This window comes from Macaca thibetana, chromosome 1 (genome assembly GCF_024542745.1).
Source record: "Macaca thibetana thibetana isolate TM-01 chromosome 1, ASM2454274v1, whole genome shotgun sequence".
Classification (NCBI taxonomy): Eukaryota; Metazoa; Chordata; class Mammalia; order Primates; family Cercopithecidae; genus Macaca; species Macaca thibetana.
This window is the reverse complement of record NC_065578.1, coordinates 83,777,463-83,798,141: the sequence shown is the minus strand read 5'-3', so window position 1 is coordinate 83,798,141 and position 20,679 is coordinate 83,777,463. Positions and strand designations below refer to the sequence as shown.

The following is a 20,679-nucleotide window of genomic DNA, read 5'->3' as shown; positions in this document are numbered from 1 at the left end:
GATATACATAATGCTTTACTTAATTAGTTGAGTGATAGGGATCATAGCTAGAACAGACTATAAGAGGCAAGAAAAGGGAACTTGTTATGAAGCTACTGGAATAATTAGAGTGTGAGACAATGGTGACTCATGTGCTAGCAGTAAAGGTTATTAAAAAGCAGTCAGATTTTGTATGTATTTAAAAGTTAGAGTCAATCAATTGGAAGTGGAGTTTAAGAGTCAAGTAGAAGAGTCAGAGTCAATCTACTGGAAGTGGAGTTTGAAAGAAGAGTCAAGTAGAAGACTCAAGTATGCAAGAAGAATCAAGTATGACTCCAAGGCATTTGGCCTCAGATACTGAAAGGAGAGATTTGACCTTTCAGTATCTGAAATGGCAAAAGTCATGGGTAGTGCAAGTTTTAGGGAAGGGAAAAAAAATCCAGTTTCAGACATATTAAGATGAGATATCTATTGGCCATCCAAGTGGAGATGTCAGTTAGTCAGTTGAATATAGGCCTATGTGAATCTGGAATTTGGGAAAGAGGACTGAGATAAGGCTATAAATTTGGAAATCCTTGGCATAAAATTGGTATTTAAATCTATTAGACTAGATGAGATCACCAAGGAATGTGTAGGCAGAGAAGAGAACAAAGAGCTGAACCCTGATGTATTCCAAAATTAAGAGGTCAGTAAGAAGAAGAAGGCCCAGTAAAGATGACTGAGAATGAACAACCAGGGAGGTAAGAAGAAAACAAACATAAAAGAGCTGAACCCTGATGTATTGATGTATTCACAAATTAAGAGGTCAGGAAGAAGATGAAGACCCAGTAAAGATGACTGAGATTGAACAACCAGGGAGGTAAGAAGAAAACAAACATAATATGTATGCTAGAAGCCTAGTGAAGCCTATGTCAAGGAAGAGAAAGTGATTAATGGTGTCAGCTATTGTGCACATATAGATCAAGAATGTTTAGGATAAGAATTAACCAACAGATTTAGTAATGAAAGGGTGAATTTAATGAGAACAGTTTTGGTGGAATAATTGAGATGAAATCTTGATTGCACTTGGTTTAAGAGAAAATAGAGAGAAGGTATTGGGGGTCTGAGATGGTATGACATACTTGTTCAGAAGAGTGAAAGAGTGAATTAATGAGTCGCAGACAGCAAGAATGCCCACCAGAAAAGATTCCATTTGAAATTCATGGTCATGAATTTAAAGTGAGAATGGTACTTATGATGGTATACATTTTTTTTGTCTAGCCATGTTCAGCTGCTTAGGTGTAGGTACAGAACAGGTGGAGAAATGCATTAATCATGTTTGTTGTTTTGCCAAGCAGCACAATGAAGTGACAGAGGGGCAAGGAGTCAAAAGTATGTGCAAAGGAGTGATCATGACTGCTCTATGGAACTTAAGCTAGATATGGAGGGTACCACCTTCAATCATACAATTGAGAAATAGTAAAAAAGGTGATAGAATCAATGCATTGGGGATCCCAATATGGTTGGGGTAGAGGAAGTGAGCTAGCGACACGAGAAGTGTAACCAGGCAATGGGATATATGAAGTTGGCATCATGGTGGAGTCAATATCTAATACTTTATATAATTTATGTTTTTGCTTTTATAAAACTTTTCAAAAACAATGATAAGCAGGTCTTTCTTATATTTTAGTATAAAAAGATTTTCTTACCTCTGATGAGGAAGGTCGACTTGGATTGAGCGACATATTTACTAACGTCTGAATGGGATAATTATCAATTTGAATTTTGTTTCTTTTTTTATCTTTCTTCATTTAAGTAGTATTAAATAAAAATTGTAATAGTTTTTTGGCTTAAGATAGCATTCCACTCATTTCTGGTCTCTGATTTGTTCAAGAAATAAAAAGGAAAACACAAAAACATTAAATAAACTAAAAATGAAAACTTAGAAATATATATAATCTTTATTATTCTAACTCAAAAGGACATATTAATAGTAAATAGGACTGTGCAATGAAATGAGTATAAATCTATACAACTAAGTAACGTGACAAATTACACTATAATGGACTTGTGACCAGGACATACTTTACGATTCTAAATAATTCATCTTTTCTTGGTCAAAAATTAAGGTTAAATAGATAGCATTTTACATGAAGTAGAAATACACATTTGGAAGTAGAAAGACAGAATTTATGATACTTGGTTAGGATCAATGACAAATTCTAAGCATGCCTAAAGTTTTAATTAGCCTCTGGGCTAGTTAAAATGGCTATAGAATGATGAAAACTGTTTTACCATATACATTTCTTCCTGGGTTTTGATGCCTCAATAATAAAAAACATGAACAATCATTCCAGGTGAAAATATAATAAAAAACATGAACAATCATTCCAGGTGAAAATGCCAGTCTTTAAATATATCAGGCTTCATTTGTGTATTATTCCCTGTGTTTTTCCTCAGGATTTATGGCAGTTTACAAGAATATGATACAATTAAAAAAATATAATGTATATAAGAAAAAAAAAAAAATAAGGTAGCTGAATTATTACTCTAAAAGGAATTATCAAAGCAGGATAATCCTTAAGGATACACTAATCATATCAACACAAGAGCTGAAGCTTTTCTAGATTTCAAAGCATTGCTCTTCCTCGATTTATGTTAAAATAAGGATTTATCTCCAACAAAACTTAAAATTCCTCTGATCTGGTACTGATCGTAGCTCTACAAAACCCTAACAAGTACCACTAATTGTTTTAATGGTATCAAAATTAAAAGATTATCTCCTGAAATATAGCATCTCCTTAAATTAGTTTTACATATTACTTTCCATATTTCTTATAATAATTTTTTTTTTTTTTTTTTTTTTTTTTTTTTTTTTTTTTTTGAGACGGAGTCTCGCTCTGCCGCCCAGGCTGGAGTGCAGTGGCCGGATCTCAGCTCACTGCAAGCTCCGCCTCCCGGGTTCACGCCATTCTCCTGCCTCAGCCTCCCAAGTAGCTGGGACTACAGGCGCCCGCCACCTCGCCCGGCTAGTTTTTTGTATTTTTTAGTAGAGACGGGGTTTCACCGTGTTAGCCAGGATGGTCTCGATCTCCTGACCTCGTGATCCGCCCATCTCGGCCTCCCAAAGTGCTGGGATTACAGGCTTGAGCCACCGCGCCCGGCTCCATATTTCTTATAATAATTAAAACTTAGAATGTGATTTATCATTTTGACCATGTCAAACGCTATTTTAAGTACACATTAGTACTTTAAGAAAGTATTTATATATCTGTACAAAAACTCTGTATGCCACTGTATTAATATTAGCCTCTATTATGAACCTAAGTGAAAGATGACTCAGATACATATATGGTCACTTCATTATTAGATAATAATTAGTTAATAATCTATAATAATTATAGCATAAGGACATTCATTGATTCATTGGTATGCAAGTTAGTAGGCTAAAAGTTTTAATTTGTTACATATTAAAATTTGATATTTTAATTCAGAACAATTTTTTTTTCTTTTTTTATGAGACAGAGTCTCCCTTTATCACCCAGGCTGGAGTGCAGTGGTGCACTCTTGGCTCACTGCAGCCTCTGCCTCCCAGGTTCAAGTGATTCTCCTGCCTTAGCCTCCCAAGTAGCTGAGATGACAGTCGTGTGCCACCACTTCCAGTTAATTTTTGTATTTTTAATAGAGACAGGTTTTCACCATGTTGGCCAGGCAGGTCTCGAACTCCTGACCTCAAGTGATCTGCCCGTCTCGGCCTCCGGAAGTGCTGGGATTACGGGCATGAGCCACCAATGTGCCCATCCCAGAACAAATTTTTAATTAAACAAACTCAAGATAGATCAGTCAAGACCTGCTTTATTGTTGTCCTGAGGTAAACCTATACAGGACCCCACTATACAGGTTGAGTATCCGTAATTTTAAAATCTGAAATCTGGAATGCTCAAAAATCTGAAACTTTTTGAATGCTGACATGATGCTCCAAAGAAATGCTCATTGGAGCATTTTGGATTTTGGATTAGGATTGTTTAACCAATATAATGCAAATACCCCAAAATTTGAAAAAATCTGAAATCTGAAACATTTCTGACACCAAACGTTTTGGATAAGGGATACTCAACCTATAGTATCCCTTCTAAAGTAACGGCAAAGAAGCCATGTTTGGGATTTTAAGAACTCCCTTTATCATTTCTGATGCGACCAATGCTAGAGACCAAATCCTGGGCTGACCAGAAACAAACAAAATGTTCTGATGTAAAAAGATGAGCCCTTGGGAATTAGACCTGGGAAAAGAGCTCAAGATTCAAGCGTTAGTAGACATTACTAACAAGAATATAGAAAAGAGAGCCGGGTGCCGTGGCTCATGCCTATAATCCCAGCACTTTGGGAGGCCGAGAGGGGCGGATTGCCTGAGGTCAGGAGTTTGAGACCAGTCTGGCCAACATGGTGAAACCCCGTCTCTACTAAAAATACAAAAAAAAAAAAAAATTAGCTGGGTGTGGTGGCATGCGCCTGTAATCCCACCTACTCCAGAGGCTGAGGCAGGGGAATTGCTTGAACCAGGGGAGGTTGCAGTGAGCCAAGATCGTGCTATTGCACTCTAACCTGGGGGACAGAGTGACTCCATCTCAAAAAAAAAAAAAAAAAGAATACAGAAAAGTCATGAGGCAGTATCATAGCATCATAGCCATGAGGCAAGCCTATGTTACGGGAAAGCTATACTTATCTATAAAGAGATAAAAAAAGATAAAGCATAGAAAAAATGACTAAGTTAACTGGTAGTGAGAAGCAAACTGAGGAAGTAACATAGCTGATTCATGTTTATAACTAAGCACTAGAGAGGAATCAAGAAGTCTTAGGGCTGAAGTATCTAGCCTTGGATCTACTTCCAGTTTGGCTTATTAGCGTGACAGTTTCTGTTTTGGGATTTACAAGGGATATGTGCCTCCACTGCTGCTCTACGTTGATCTTTACCATAATCTCCTCATTGCTTGTGCTAACTTGAGTAAGCCTTTGCTATTGAAACTACGAGAGGCTAATTAAAACTTTAGGCATGCTTGACTGGCGCGGTGGCTCACGCCTGTAATCCCAGTACTTTGGGAGGCCGAGGCAGGCAGATCACCTGTGGTCGGGAGTTCGAGACCAGCCTGACCAACATGGAGAAACCCCATCTCTACTAAAAATACAAAATTAGCTGAGCGTGGTGGCGCATGTCTGTAATCTCAGCTACTCCAGAAACTGAGGCAGGAGAATCGCTTGAACCCGGGAGACAGAGGTTGCGTGAGCCGAGATTGCACCATTGCACTCTAGCCTGGGCAACAAGAGCGAAACTCTGTAACAAAAAAACAAAACAAAAAAAACTTTAGGCATGCTTAGAATTTGTAGTTGATCCTAACCAAATCATATACTAAATCCTAACATATAATATGTGGGATTTTCACATTTTTTACCTGTTACTAATTAGCTAATGAACAAAACGATGCCAACAATTCAAATGAGACTGATATCTCAATAACCAAAAATAAAGTGACTATTAAGTTCCTGTCTAATCTTTCATTTACAGCATAATTTTGCTTTACAACTCTACTGCCAGGAATGGAAAATCAATTTTATCTTGCATGCTAATTCCCATCAACTGGTACTGACTATCTAGAAGTGAATTACTAAGTAGGATCCCAAGGCTACATCTCAGTAGGAAATAGTACAGAATCGAATTACCACAGTCAACTATGGGTTTGAGAAGGAGTAACTCTTGGTGGATGTATAACCTATCTGCCATCTCTGATCTAGTCCCTCCTTTCAAAATATCTACCCATCATGTTTTCTCTGCACTTTTCCAAAATGATTTTCAGTGTCAGTAGCAGAGCTGAAAATCAAGCTTAAGGACTTCTGATACTTATTCAGTTTCTAGAAATAAGGATTCTAGTAATTTTTATTTCCTGTTTGATTTGATAATACAGCATACAAAGATTGCTCGATGTACTTTAGAAAATCCTAAATGTTGACATGGGCTATGTTTAAATATATCAATAAAGTAGAATCTCACACAAGGTAATCAGATTGATTGGGAGCCAGAAAAGCAGATTTCTGGTCCCTTATAACCTATAAAACCATTCACTGGTCCAAGTGTCAGTTGCTTAGTGGTAAGTGACTTGAACTCTTCAAAATCCTTTGCAGCTCTAAAATGTTTTGATTACTTGATTGCTCAGGGAATGCAACAAGTGAAAGGGAAACTTACATTCTGGAATAAAAAAATCAGAATACAGTTAACTTTATGACAGATGATGGGAGTATTTTTTCACATAAAACCTGATTCTTAAATCACCAAGGCATGAAGTCTATCTGATCAGGATAGATTCAGGTTATGTGTATGTCCTGGGAGTTCTGCTTTATTTGGTTCCTGGTTAAGCTGTAAATAAAATTCTAATCAATTTAAAGGGTAACCTGTCTTAGGTAAATAGATTAAAATGCCTGAAATGAGGCCGGGTGCGGTCGCTCACGCCTATAATCCCAGCACTTTGGGAGGCTGACGCGGGTGGATCACCTGAGGTCAGGAGTTTGAGACCAGCCTGACCCACATGGTGAACTCTGTCTCTGGTAAAAACACAAAATTAGTCGGGCATAGTGGCGCATGCCTGTAATCCCAGCTACTGGGGAGGCTGAGGTAGGAAACTTGCTTGAACCCAGGAGGCAGAGGTTGCGGTGAGCTGAGATCACGCCATTGCACTCTAGCCTGGGCAACAACAGCAAAACTCCATCTCAAAAAAAGAAAAAAGAAAAAAAGCCTGAAATGCCTGAGGGCACTCCAGAATCCACAAGCATTTATAGTAGTTAGACTTGTGGAACCAACTGAGGAATGAGGTTTGTTTTCTAGACAGGTCCTAATGTAGACAAAATGGCATACTTGTCTTGATTTGAAACCTTCTCAGGATATATAAGGACATTTTAGAGTGGGGCAGGGTCTCCCAGAGAGTAACAGAATGATATAGGGTTAGAATCTATGTTGGAAAAGGAATTATAGAGTTAGGTTTCTTTTACTTTGTAATTTTTGTGGGCATGTAGTAGGTGTATATATTTATGGGTACATGAAATATTTTGATACAGGCATACAACATGTGAAAATCACATCAGGGTAAATAGGGTATCCATGACCTCAAGCATTTATCCTTTCTTTGTGCTACAAAAAATCAAATTATACTCTTATTTTAAAATGTTTAATTATTGTTGACTATAATCACCCTTTTGTGCTATCAAATACTAGATTTTATTCACTTTATCTAACTTAATATTTCTGTACCCATTAACCATCCCCAGTTCCCACCCTACTACTCTTCCCAGCCTCTGGTAACCATCATTCTACTATCTCCATGAGTTCAATTGTTTTATTTTTTACTGCCAAATAAGTGAGAACATGTGAAGTTTGTGTTTCTGCACCTGGTTTTTTCACTTAACATAATGACCTCCAGTTCTATCCATGTGGTTGCAAATGAGATAATTTCATTCTTTTTTATGGCAGAATGGTACTCCATTGTTTATTTGTACCACATTTTGTTTACTCATTCATCTGTTGATAGACGCTTAGGCTGCTTTTAAATCTTGGCTATTGTGAATAGTGCTGCAGTAAACAAGGGAGTGCAGATACCTCGATATACTGGTTTCTTTTCTTTTGGGTCTATAGTTAGCGGTGGGATTCCTGGGACATACCGAAGCTCTATTTTTAGTTTTTTTGAGAAACCTTCAAGTTGGTCTCCATAGTGGTGGTACTAATTTACATTCTCACCAACAGTGTACAAGGGTTCCCTTTTCTCCACATCCTCACCAGCATTCGTTATTGTCTATCTTTTGCTTAAAAGCCACTTTGAGGAGAGATGATATCTCATCGTAGTTTTGATTTGCATTTCTCCTGATGATCAGTGATGTTGGAACACCTTTTCATATACCTGTTTGCCATTTGTAAGTCTTCTTTTGAAAAAGTGTTTATTCAGCATTTTTGCCCATTTTTAAAGTGGATTATTAGATTTTTTTTCCTATATAGTTGAGCTCCTTATATATTCTTGTTATAAATCCTTTACCAGATGAATAGTTTGCAAATATTTCTTCCCATTCTGTGACTTATCTCTTCACTTTGCTGATTGTTTCCTTTGTAGTGCAGAAGGTTTTCATTTTTATTTTTTATTTTTTTGAGACAGGGCTTCTCTGTTGCCCATGCTGGAATGCAGCGGCATGATCACAGCTCACTGCAGCCTTGACCTCTGTGGGTCACCAAGTAGCTGGGATCACAGGTACATGCCACCATGCCCAGCTACTTTTTGTATTTTTGTAAAGATGGGGTTTTGGCTTTGCCATGTTGCCCAGGCTGTTATCAAACTCCTGGGTTCAAGCAATCCACCTGTTTCAGCCTCTCAAAGTGCTGGGATTACAAGCGTAAGCCACCATGCCTGGTCCTGTGCAGGTTTTTAACTTGATGTAATCCCATTTGTTCATTTTTGCTTTGGTTGCCTGTGCTTGTAGGGCATTATTCAAAAAATCTTTACCCAATCCAATGTACTGGAAAGTTTCTCCAATGTTTTCTTTTCCCTTTTTGAGAGCTGGAGTCTCACTCTGTTGCCCAGGCTGGAGTGCAATGGCATGATCTCAGCTTACTGCAATCTCTGCCTCCCTGATTCAAGTGATTCTCTTGCCTCAGCTTCCCAAGTAGCTGCGACTACAGGTGTGTGCCACTATGCCCAGCTAATTTTTGTATTCTTACTAGAGACAAGGTTTCACTACATGTTGGTCAGGCTGGCCTGAAACTCCTGACCTCAGGTGATCCACCCGCCTCGGCCTCCCAAAGTGCTGGGATTACAGGTGTGAGCCACCATGCCCCACCCCCAATGTTTTCTTATAGTAGTTTCATAGTTTGAGGTCTTAGATTTAAGTCTTTAACCCATTTTGATTTGATTTTGGTATATGAGGAGAGAGATCCAGTTTCATTCTTCTAATATGGATATTCAGTTTTCCCAGCACCATTTATTGAAGGGACTGTCCTTTCTCCAATGTATGTTGGCACCTTTGTAAAAAACGAGTTCACTGCAGGTGAATGAATTTGTTTCTGGGTTCTCTAGTCTGTTCTACTGGTCTGTGTGTCTGTTTTTATGCCAGTTACCATGCTGTTTTGGTTACTATAGCTCTGTTGCATAATTTGAGGTCAGGTAACATGATTCCTCCATTTTTATTTTTTGCTCAGGGTAACTTTGGTGACTCTGGGTCTTTTATGGTTCTGTGTAAGTTTTAGGATTTTTAAAAATACTTCTGCGAAGAATGTCATGGGTATTTTGATAGAGATTGCATTGAATCTGCAGATTGCTTTGGGTATTAGAGACATTTTAACTATACTGAATCTTCCAATACATGAACACGGAGTATTTATGGTTTTCATTGTAGAGATCTTTAACTTGCTTGGTTAATTCCTAAGTATTTTATCTGCAGCTATTGTATATATTTTCTTCTCCAAACTTCAATTTCCTTAGCCATTATAAAAACAGTATAAGCTCATTCTTTGAGAAAGAAGTCAGAATTGTGAAATCCCCCTTTGAAGAGATTCAGTTTTTAGTTAAACTACAAAGTAAGGCATGTGAATCTTATTTATTCAAATTCTGAATTTAGACCTAGTGAACTAAAGAACTTAGGGTATTAATTGAATAAGGTGAAGATCTCAGGTAAATTTAAATTGACAGTGCTCTGCTGACAAAACATAAAGTGACAGATTACTTGGTTGTCTTTTCTTGCCATATATTGCTACAAGAATCCTCTTGGTGACAAATTGTTTTTACAACAGGCCAGTCTTCAACCAACTGTAGGGTGAGCATCTATGTCTGTACAGTTGGAAACATGTTTGAAATGTTTTAGATCATTGTGGAAGGTCAAAGGACATTTCCTAAACAAAAATTTAAGAGATACAGATAGTTCTTAAACTATATTTACTGGTAATCACTTCAGATGCAACGGAACTTAAAGTTATCTCAACGGTTTCTTTTTTTTTTTTTTTTTTTTTTTTTGAGATGGAGTCTCGCTCTGTCCCCAGGCTGGAGTGCAGTGGCGCCATCTCAGCTCACTGCAACCTCTGCCTCCCAGGTTCAAGTGATTGTCCTGCATCAAGCCTCCTGGGTAGCTGGGACTACAGGCGTGTGTCACCACGCCCGGCTAATTTTAGTAGTTTTTAGTAGAGACGAGGTTTCACCACGTTGGCCAGGATGGTCTCAATCTCCACCTCGTGATCCGCCTGCCTTGGCCTGCTAAAGTGCTGGGATTACAGGCGTGAGCCACCGCACCCAGCCTCAATGGTTTTTTTTTCTTTTGTATCCTAAATAGAATCTTTAAACACACGCTACAAACAATAATATCTAGTGTTTGAGACAGCAGTCCAGTCTGCGGTTTCCCAATGCAGCAGTTAATAAAAAAGCAATAATTTTTTTTTTTTTCTGAAACTGTTTCGGCCTAAAATACTGTTTATTCCTCAACAGTCTCCCTCACAGAAGTAATTATTGGACCATATATTCCCTAAAATCTCTTCCAGCATTAACATTCCGCGGTTCTAAGAGTTCAGTGATATATTTTACAACTACTGTAAAATAGATCATTCTTTAATAAAGATACTTGTGTTTAATCTTACAAACCTGTAAAGTGTGAATGACGTTTTAGCATTACACAATCAACAAAGCACCAAAGGTAAAATAATTATAATCCCTTTTGGGAAAAGACAATATTTATTGATAGCTTTCATATTCTTTTTATATATAATGTCATTTCATTCTGAAAAACAACTCTACGAAGCTTTATAATTTATTTTGAAATAAGGAAATAAAGCCTCAGTAATTTAAGTAGCTTGCCCAAGAATACCATAAGTAGCAGAGCCAGAATTCAAACCCTGGTTTTAACCCCAATCATTAATTACATCCGTACGAATTAAGAAAGATGCTAAACTTACGATGTACATTTTTGCGAACTGATATAAACTGTTGAGCAAGTAATTTAGATTTTGTTGACCAGAACAATTACACATGCTTCTCTAATAAAAAATTTGAAATCTATTAATGATGAAATTATTCACATTAATGGAAAACATCAGCGCATTCGGAGACTGACTACCCCAAAAGAAATAGGAAACATCTGCCCTTAGTGCTGTGACATCACACACACATTTCCATGGATGAAAGAAAGACGTACTGACTGGCTGGCTGAGCCTATTTTGTTTGGTTAGATTCTACCCTCTCTCCTAAAAACTCCTTTGGGACTCAATTTCAAGCAAGAGGTAATAAACTACAACGGAAATACTAAAAACCAAACTTTCCGGAAACACCAAAACACGTTTTATTTTAAAAAGTACAATAAGTGTTAATTCTCCAGAGTAAATGGGTAACAGAGTAGACAGGTGTAATCTTCAGCCAGCACCTTGGCTTCTTCACAATCTCCTTCAGAAAAACCGATTCAAGAGCTAAGAAGCCAGTCAAGTCAAACCTCGAGAAGGTCCTTTCTCCAGCGAATCAGCGCCCCTGTTCCCCGCCCGCCCGGCTCCGCTGGGTAGGCGACAGCGACCTCCGCGCCTTCCCTCCGCCTCGTGTCTGCCGGACTGGGGGTTGGGGGTGGAACTGAGAATGCCTGTTGGCCAAACTAGGATCACAGAGAGACACGCCTGTACGGGGCGGGGGTGTGCGGGTGACTCACGCCGGGTGCACAGTAGCTCCTACGCTTCGGCGGGCATCTCCCCTCACTTCCCTCAACCCCTCCCACAAACTCTGGGAGGAAAACTGAGACCTCCTGGTCACCCGCCGCCGGACCTTTTAGAAACTCCCACAGCTCTGACTTCCCTCACTGGCCCTCTTCAGACCCCCTCTTAGGTCTTAGCGGCTAACGATGAGCTGTCTCCTTACCTCTCCCTAATCGGTCCCTCTGCAGAGGAAAGGGGAACTTAAGAGTCCAATCGCGCTCGCTTCCCGAGCAGACGCGCCCACCGACTGCTCCGCCCCTTCTCCTCCCCCTCCACCAGGCTCGCGCTCCTGGCCTGGTGAGGAGCCGGAACAGAGGGTGGGAAAGGCGCGCATGCGCATCGAGGGTGGAGCCGCAGAGCACAAAACCGGAAACTTAGAGACAAAGTTCGGAGCCCCGCCCCCGCCGCGCGCTGCTTAGTTGTCTGGCCCCTCCGACCCACGGCCCACGACCCACCGACCCACGAATCGGCCTGGCTGTCGTGTGCACCATGTCTGGCTCCTCCAGCGTTGCCGCTATGAAGAAAGTGGTTCAACAGCTCCGGCTGGAGGCCGGGCTCAACCGCGTCAAAGTGAGCGAGGGCGGGCGGCCGAGGCGGGAGGAAGGCGGCGGCGGCTGCGGCAGCAGCGGCGGGTGGGATCCGGCGGCCCAGCTGGCGGGGGCGGGCGGGACACGCGCCGGCCCTCGCTTCCCCTGGAGAAGACGCGCGCTCGGCGGCGGCGATCGGGGAGCGGCCAGCTTTAGAGAAGGCGCCGCGTGGGTCTAGGCTGTGTTTTGGGGGGACGATTAGTTCGCCCTTCCGCCCCAGGACTTTCCGAGGAGGGCTGGCCCCTGGGCTGAACCGTGGCCCACATTCCGGTCCTCCTCCCTCTCTACCTCCCTTGGCCGCCTTCTCGGCTGGTCTCGCCAACAGCTGCGCCTCCGCGCGCCGTCCGCACCCTTCCTTTCCCACTTCGCCAGCCTCCTGTTTCTCATCGGACAGGGTATTTTCCGACTTTTGATTCAGAGCCGACTTTTCTCCCCCCATTTTATCTTTCCCAAACCTACTTCCTTTAGTATGAAATTCTTACCTTCAACTTCTCTTGTCCATTGAACACATACTTTTAAGCGAATTATTGCATAACTTAAACTATGGATTAAAGAAGCATTTTTCCACACGATCCTGGAGTGTGAAGTTCCGGTTAGTGCCCCGTACAACCTCGAACAAAGCGTGCATTTCATACCTATGGCACAGTTTGCTTGTATTTGACCTTGGGGGTATCGACTGGTCCGCATGCCCGAGAAAATAATTATTGTGGGTAATTATTGGTCTTATTTTGGCGTCTGGTTAGTATTGGCCTTGTCTTGGGGTACTTTGGGAGAAAAAGCGTTTTGTCTGTGTTGATAGAACAACTTGACATTCAAGTGCTATTCTAAGTATTTCCTGATTTTTACAGTCCTGAATGGATTGGCTTCTTTCTGGTACAATAGGTCAGGCTACATGTGAAACACTTCTGCAGTTAAAAAAAAGAAACAAGAATGTAAATCATGTGCCCTGTTAAAAGCAGCCAGTTCCTAAGATGATTTGATTTTATACTCACCAGGCTAGTCTTTATTACTTCCTGAAATGTTTTGTGGAGTGAGAGAGGTAGGGTCTCTAAGCTTTCTTAACTGGAAATGTCAGAGACCTAGCTTACTCAGTCGTGGTCACCTCAAAAGGGAAGGGAAATTCTCATTCGTCTTCTTGTAGGATCCCCCTGAGAGAGGGTCTCCCATTTAGCTTTGTTAACTAGAAATGTGAGGGACCTAGCTTACTCAGTTGTGGTCAACTCAGAAGGGAAGAGAAATTCTCATTCGTCTTGGTGTGGGATCCCCCTCACTTAGAGTCCTTGAAGTGCTGTAGACCTCACTGAAGTTTGGAATCTATTTCTCTACTCTCCCAATTCTTACCTCATCACAGTGGTTTCTAGTGAGTCTTGGCTGGATTTGGCTCTGAAATTCGAAATCATTTATTAACCATTATATATCATTCAGGTATGCCTTTATCACAGATAGGATGGACCAAGAAAGAAAAAATGGGGCGGGATAGTGAAAGCAATAAATTGTACATACTTAGTCTCCAAAGGAAATGACATGAGGTCTTCAGACTAAAATACTCCAAGAACTTTACTTTGGAAACCCTAGCTGCTGCTCCCCTGATCCCCCAAAACCGATCCTACCTAAATCTTCAGTAGCCTTCTGGTTCTGGTCGGGATCATTAAAGGCACCAGAAATGATTTGGTTTTGGAGTTACTGCCTGATGTTAAGGCTGTAGCAAGAAGGGGAGCATCCCCTTTGGGACTTTTTAATGAGCTTTTCTTTAGACATGTTGCTAAATGTGGTTTAACATTGGGTATCTGTTTTATCAATGACTGGGCTACGTGATTTTTTGTGAGATTTTTAAACTAGTACAATCTTTTAACCTTTATGTTTGAGTACAGTTGATAGAACTTATCGTAAGTGCTTGACAAAGTGTCATAGGTAGGTCAGGACATTTTTGAGAGTGAAAAGGGGCACTAATAATTAGGCCAGGATTACAGGGTTTCAACCTCCTGGATGGTGATTGTTACAGTGCCTTGGGGGCTAGCAGCTTGTTCCAGTTTTAGAGTCTTTGTCTCAGCTTTCCTCACTGTTTGGAATGCTGTTTCTCACTGATGGTTATTTGGTTGGATCTCTTGTCATTGAGATCTCAGCTTCAATGTCACCTCAGACACCTTCCCTTAGGTGGGCACCCAGTCACCATCTAACCGATTACTCATTTTACTACAGAGCACCTTGTCTGTCATTTTCTCTTAACTGTCAGCTCCTTAACAACGGGGCTTTCTCTGGCTGTTATGTATTCTCAGTGCCTGTAAGTATATGCAGCACATAGTGGTGCTTGGAACTTGTGAAAGGGAGTTACATTGGACCCCACCTACACTTTAAATAGAAAATTAACAGGTACTCTTTATGCTTCCTGCTGGTTAATAGGAATGAAAACACTAAACATTGTTACAATATTTGGTGAAAAAGGACACCACTGTTCCCCTACTTTAGCTACACTTCTTTTGGAAGGGAGGGGATGAGGGGGTTTAGTCATTTGTAAAAATACTTTTACATAGGAGCTATTAAACCTGTGGAACTCATTACCCTGGACTGTTGTATAAGCCAGACACACAAATAGATTCGATAAGCGTTTAGATTCATCTTAGGATGATGAATTATTTTATCAGGTTGGAGGTACAGCTGTAATCTGCAGGGGTTCTTGGTATAGAGAGCATTTGTGATGCTATTAATTCCCTAAGGTCACATATCCAGCTGGATGGACTGGACACCTGCTCCCAGCCTCCTTGCGGTAAAAACTGAGAATAAAATAAATGAGTATTTCTCCCACTTCTTAAATCTCAGTTCAAGACCTCAGATATTAGATGCATTTCGGGCATGTTTTATTCATGTTCCACGTCTGAACGGTTCAGTTCATTGTTTTGGTATTTGTGTACCATCAACTATTTTAATGTTATTAAACTAGACAGTGACAGATTTCTGCCCAGTGTCATGTGACTGAAAGGCTGATAGCAAACATCAATTTAACAGTTTTTCTGAGCAGCCTGCCTTTAAGAAACTATTGACTTAAATATGATTTAAGTGTTAATATACATATACAGAGCCACCCAAACAGGACTTAAGGAACTTCTATGGCTTTATGGTTATTTTGTTTATATCCTACATCACCTTAGCAGAATATATAGAAATAGTAGATGTCTAAGTGAAAGAATGCATGCCTCTTTTGTTTTAGTTTAAATGCAACAGTATAAGGGTCTGATAAATTTGAGGATCAGTATACTGAATGCATTCTTATAGTGTTTGCGTTTCTAAATTATGTGCTATCCCACATTATGTTCATTCACAGTAGCATTTTTCCAGTAATACTGCTTTCAAGACAAAATAATAGTTTGCTAGAATGTTATTGCTTTTTGTTTAACCTTTAATTTTTTTTAAGAAACAAGATGTTAAGTTCCCTCAGGTTTGCACTTGAACAGCCTATTATTAATAAGATGTGCTGTGCTTTGCAAAAATAAACATAATTCTACTGTTTGTAGTCAGTCATCTGATGCTTCTAGTAACCAAACAAAAGAAAACATACTTTAAATCAGTCTTATTTACAAGCATTGGTTTTAAGTATTAAGAGCTCACTAGGCTGGGTGCGGTGGCTCACGCCTGTAATCTCGCACTTTGGGAGGCCAATGTGGGCAGATCACAAGGTCAAGAGATCGAGACCATCCTGGCCAACATGGTGAAACCCCGTCTCCACTACAAATACAAAAATTAGCTGGATGTGGTGGCAGGTGCCTGTAGTCCCAGCTACTCAGGAGGCTGAGGCAGGAGAATCGCTTGAATCCAGCAGGGGGAGGTTGCAGTGAGCCAAGATCGCACCACTGCACTCCAGCCTGGCCACAGAGTGAGACTCCATCTCAAAAAAAAAAAAAAAAAAAAAAAAAAAAAGAGCTCACTATATGACTTAAGTCTTCAATTATTATATAGTATCTTCTTTTGAAGAAGAGAAGTACTGTTTTATTGGAAGTACAGTATTTCCAAAGATTGAGAAAACCGTCATTAAAATGTTCTCACCATCTGGCGCTTCCCTCCCCTCTTTGTTATGTATAGGTTTCCCAGGCAGCTGCAGACTTGAAACAATTCTGTCTGCAGAATGCTCAACATGACCCTCTGCTGACTGGAGTATCTTCAAGTACAAATCCCTTCAGGCCCCAGAAAGTCTGTTCCTTTTTGTAGTAAAATGAATCTTTCAAAGGTAAGTTTCCTTAAATTAAAACCAAAAACCCACATTGTAGGAATAACTAGTCTTCTCTTTCTTTGCAGCACTTAAAAGATCATCCCATGCCCTTTCCTTTGGCCCTCCATTTCCAGTATTTTTCTGTTTTGCAAGGAAAGTAAGGATTCATGAAACTTGCTGACTTAGTAGTCATGAAGGCTAATCGTTTCTATTTTACTATAAGAAGGTTAAATAGAGGATTTAATAACCATAAAGAGGGTATAGGAGAGTTACTACAAAATCCCACTGCTGTAACAAGCCATCTGTCACTTTTTAGAGCATTGGCCTAATGGCATATGCATCTTGGGAGTCCCCAAGTACTAGTTTTGTGTACCTAGCAAATATTTATAGACAGTTTTTAAAAAAACTGCATTGTTTATGGGGATAACTTAAAGTACTACCAACTGATTTGGATTAACTCTGATGTTATTGCTCTAACTAAACCCAGCTGTAGAGCAGTATAGCAAAGATTGGGAATTGGAAATGCAAGAGAAAATCAGATGTAATTGAGTAAGCCAGTGTGGTAAAGGCGTTTGGACTGAGGTAGAACAGGCTTTATGTTTTGTTCTCATTTGTTGGATTAAAGATAAAACATGAAGGAAATGCAGTATATGAGTTCTTGGTGGCAAACAGACAGTGGACTGAATTTCAGAGAATTAAAAACTAAAGACCCTGCTGGCTTTATTAAAGCATGCTTCAGTACATTAATTTGTGCCTTCCAGATCAAATGCCATGTGTACAAATGTATGTTAGTCTAAGAGATGTGACAAAAAAGGTTTTGGATCATTTAAAATGTAACTGAAGGGTGCTGCATTTTATAAATTCTTAGTACTTTAGTTAGGGAATGTACTCAATATTGACCTATGAGAGGCAAACTAATAGTACTTTGTAAAAAAAGGTTTTGTATATGGCACACACCCCTTACTAACATTCTGACTCTCCAAAGTCCAGGAAGCTGCTTCCTAAAATACCTTGTTACATAGTTGTGCCCTCCTTAATTAAGCTTTGTAGACCTGGTAGTGTCCAGGAAGTCTGTATAAGTACATGTTTCCAGTAAATACAGTGATTGGTTAAGATGTTTTAAGTTTTTTGAAATACCGGGGGAAAAAAAGCCCTTTGAAAACAGGTGTCATGTGCACAAAAATGCACATGAAGAAGTAATTCACTTTCATATTTAACTGTTTATTATAATATTCTTTGTTTCTTGTACTATTTAATTCTTCATGGTAGTTTTTGGAAGTTTCATATTTTTATGGTTTATTAATGATTTCTTTTAACCTCAGTTCTTGTATTCACTTTACAGAGTGGTTTATTTTCATTTGAATAAAATACTGGGCAGCTGTTAATAGTTTTATTAGTTTGTTCATAGGAATCTACAGATAAGTGTTTAAATGAATGGCTCAAGTTTAAAAATATGGCTGGGGTAAGAACCCAGAAGGTAAAATAATGTCTATTAATCCCAGCAGTATAAGAAAACAGCTTGGTGGATATTAAGATCTGAAGCAATTTGGGCTAGGAGAAGAATAATTGGGCAACAAAGCATTGCTTCTCAAGCTTGAATATATGCAAATCAATTTGTTAAAATGCAAATTCGAATTCAGAAGGTCTGAACTGAGTCCCTACAACTTGCATTTCTTACAACTGCCCACTTACACTGATGCTGATAGTACTAGACCTACACTGAGTGGCATGAATGTAAAGAATCTACATTGGAGTTATGTGTATAAATACAGTTTTATCGCTGGAGTGCAATGGGGCAGTCTCAGCTCACTGCAACCTCTGCCTCCCGGGTTCAAGTGCTCCTGCCTCAGCTTCCTGAGTAACTAGGATTACAGGTGCACACCACCACACCCAGCTGATTTTTGTATTTTTAGTAGAGACAGGTTTCTCCATGTTGGTCAGGCTGGTCTCAAACTCCTGACCTCAGGTGATCCGCCCGCCTCAGCCTCCCAAAATGCTGGGATTACAGGCGTGAGCCACCGTGCCCAGCCCTGTATTTCCTTTTAAGAGGAATTTTTTTTTTTTTTTGAGATTCCAGCTTTTAAAATTTTTCCTTCTTTACACGCAACAAAATAGAAGAAATAATACAGGATTAAAAACTTAATCAGTAGCACATGCATGCACAAAAAATGCAGATAAGACGACAGGCTTATTGACAGTGAGGAAACACATGTAAAATTAAGGTAGTTTTTGTATGAAACATTTTATGGGTGCCATGAAAATGTTTTAACTAAAAAAATTTAAGGATCAGTATTTGCTGTTTTTCATTCTGCCTTTTTTAAATGATGAATTTCTTATTTCATTAAATATTCTTTGTAAACAAGATCTTTAATGGTTGTACTGTGATTGAATTATACTTCATTGAATATTTAAGTTTCCAAAATTTGAGGTTACAGTGAGGTGAAGATTTTGGTGAACAACTATATATATATATACTTAGTACCTCTATTAAATTTCTAGAAGTAAAATTAGTCAAGGAGTGAACATTTAACATTTTTACAATGTTGTACTTGATATCCCCTGCCAATATAATACTTTGGCCTTCCACTAGAAACATGAGAATGCATGAGAATGCTTTTTCCTTGAGCCCTAAGTCTTGTTTGTTACTATTTTAGGTGGGATTAAACATTTTTCATAGCATTCTGTTTATGCCTCTTCAACATTTTTGTTACAAAATGTCTCATTAACACTTTTGTACCTTTCCATATCAATAATCCTAAAGTTAGTATGCTCATGTTTTAATTTTTTAGTGCACTTTTTAAAATTTAATATTCTTTCATTTTTAAAATTTTTTAGTTGATACTCTTTTAACTGAAATATTTTATGGTTAGAAAACATAAGGCATAACTTATAGCTTTGTATTCCATCATATGTAGAAACCTTCGTTTATCCATGCTCTTATGGAGTTATACTTAGGTGTTTCAGTTCTTTGTGGTTAAAATACTAATACAGTCAATATCCTTGTACATGTTTCTCTATGTCTGGGTTTATCTAGGTAACTAGAAGTGTGGTTGCATCTTCTACTTCACTAGACTCTGCCAAACTGCCCTGCTAAATACTTTTGCTCATTTTTCTAAGGATGTTTGGATTTTTCTTGATTTAAGAGAGCTTTATTAACCTTTTTTTATTATATACAGAATGTATTTTGGCAGTAATCTTAGCAAGTTAATCTGTAAGTCTGTTTATAAAACAGGAATGACTTATACATCAGAGTGGTTGTGAAAATTAAGGGAAAGATTTTACTGGTTACTGCACCATAGGCACTTCCCATCCTGTTTCTCTTAGGTTATTCATGAAAAAAATTAAAAACTATATTCTTTGATACTTTACCCTAACTCACCTTTTTTTTTCTATCTTAGGTTTCCCAAACCACTCCTTATGATCCAGTGAATATTCCAGAGAGCTACATTTGAAGCCTGTACAAAAGCTTATCCCTGTAACACATGTGCCATAATATACAAACTTCTACTTTTGTCAGTCCTTAACATCTACCTCTCTGAATTTTCATGAATTTCTGTTTCACAAGGGTAATTGTTTTATATACACTGGCGGCAGCATACAATAAAACTTAGTATGAAAGTTATATTTTGCATTATTATTGGTATTAAATACATAGTATATTAATCTGTTCTGAACACCTGAAGGGGTTAAGTTTGTACAGTTTGTTCCACCTGCTCTTCTTACATGACTTTATGCCATACATCTGGCAAGACTGCTAGGGAATTAAAGGTAAACCGCACACCTTTATTCTTGTAAGGTCAGGAGGAGGCTGTTAAGTTCTACAGGTTTCCGTGCATGAGTTACTTGTAGGGTTAACTTTGTTTCAGTGCCTGAATGGAGTACTATAGCACCATGTAATGAGGTAAAAAAGAGCTCCCCTCAACCTGGCCACAAAAAACCAAAAACCTCAAAATCAGGAAGCAAAGATTAGCTTCAGTAATTTGCAACTTTGCTTTAAACCCCAGTATATCATTTTGCTTTAAATTTTTTACCCTTCTGAAGGCTTAAGAGAATGTTAAAACATCCAGAAACCTGGCCTCCATTTAAGTTATTAAAACTGTGCCAGACACTGGGAATCCAAGATTCATCTGGTGTAAAAATCAAGGGTTAGCCAATATTTACCAACCATTTTATTCCTCTCATGTGTTCTA

At 39.1% G+C, this 20,679-nt stretch overlaps 2 protein-coding genes across 5 annotated transcripts in view; one reads left to right on the top strand and one right to left on the bottom strand.

Annotated features, from left to right (window-relative positions):
* Positions 1 to 12,099, bottom strand: part of SPATA1 (spermatogenesis associated 1) — a 59,264-nt gene extending 47,165 nt beyond the window's left edge. For all 3 annotated transcript variants that reach the window (XR_007729172.1, XM_050805855.1, XM_050805869.1), the window contains exons 1-2: positions 11,865 to 12,099; positions 1,668 to 1,838 (exon numbers count right to left, since the gene is read on the bottom strand). Coding sequence is in view for 2 of the 3 variants with exons in the window: in XM_050805855.1 (XP_050661812.1) it covers positions 1,668 to 1,769 (102 nt within the window). In the remaining variant the exon portion in view is untranslated. The remainder of the gene's footprint in view (positions 1 to 1,667; positions 1,839 to 11,864) is intronic.
* Positions 1 to 20,110, top strand: part of GNG5 (G protein subunit gamma 5) — a 547,759-nt gene extending 527,649 nt beyond the window's left edge. Inside the window, exons 2-4 of one of the 2 annotated variants that reach the window (XM_050806113.1) lie at positions 12,091 to 12,271; positions 16,363 to 16,507; positions 19,888 to 20,110. In XM_050806113.1, the coding sequence (XP_050662070.1) occupies positions 12,191 to 12,271; positions 16,363 to 16,488 (207 nt within the window). In that variant the 5' untranslated portion in view covers positions 12,091 to 12,190 and the 3' untranslated portion in view covers positions 16,489 to 16,507; positions 19,888 to 20,110. The remainder of the gene's footprint in view (positions 1 to 12,090; positions 12,272 to 16,362; positions 16,508 to 19,887) is intronic. The other variant, XM_050806122.1, reaches the window with a different exon arrangement.
* Positions 20,111 to 20,679: the final 569 nt, after the last annotated feature.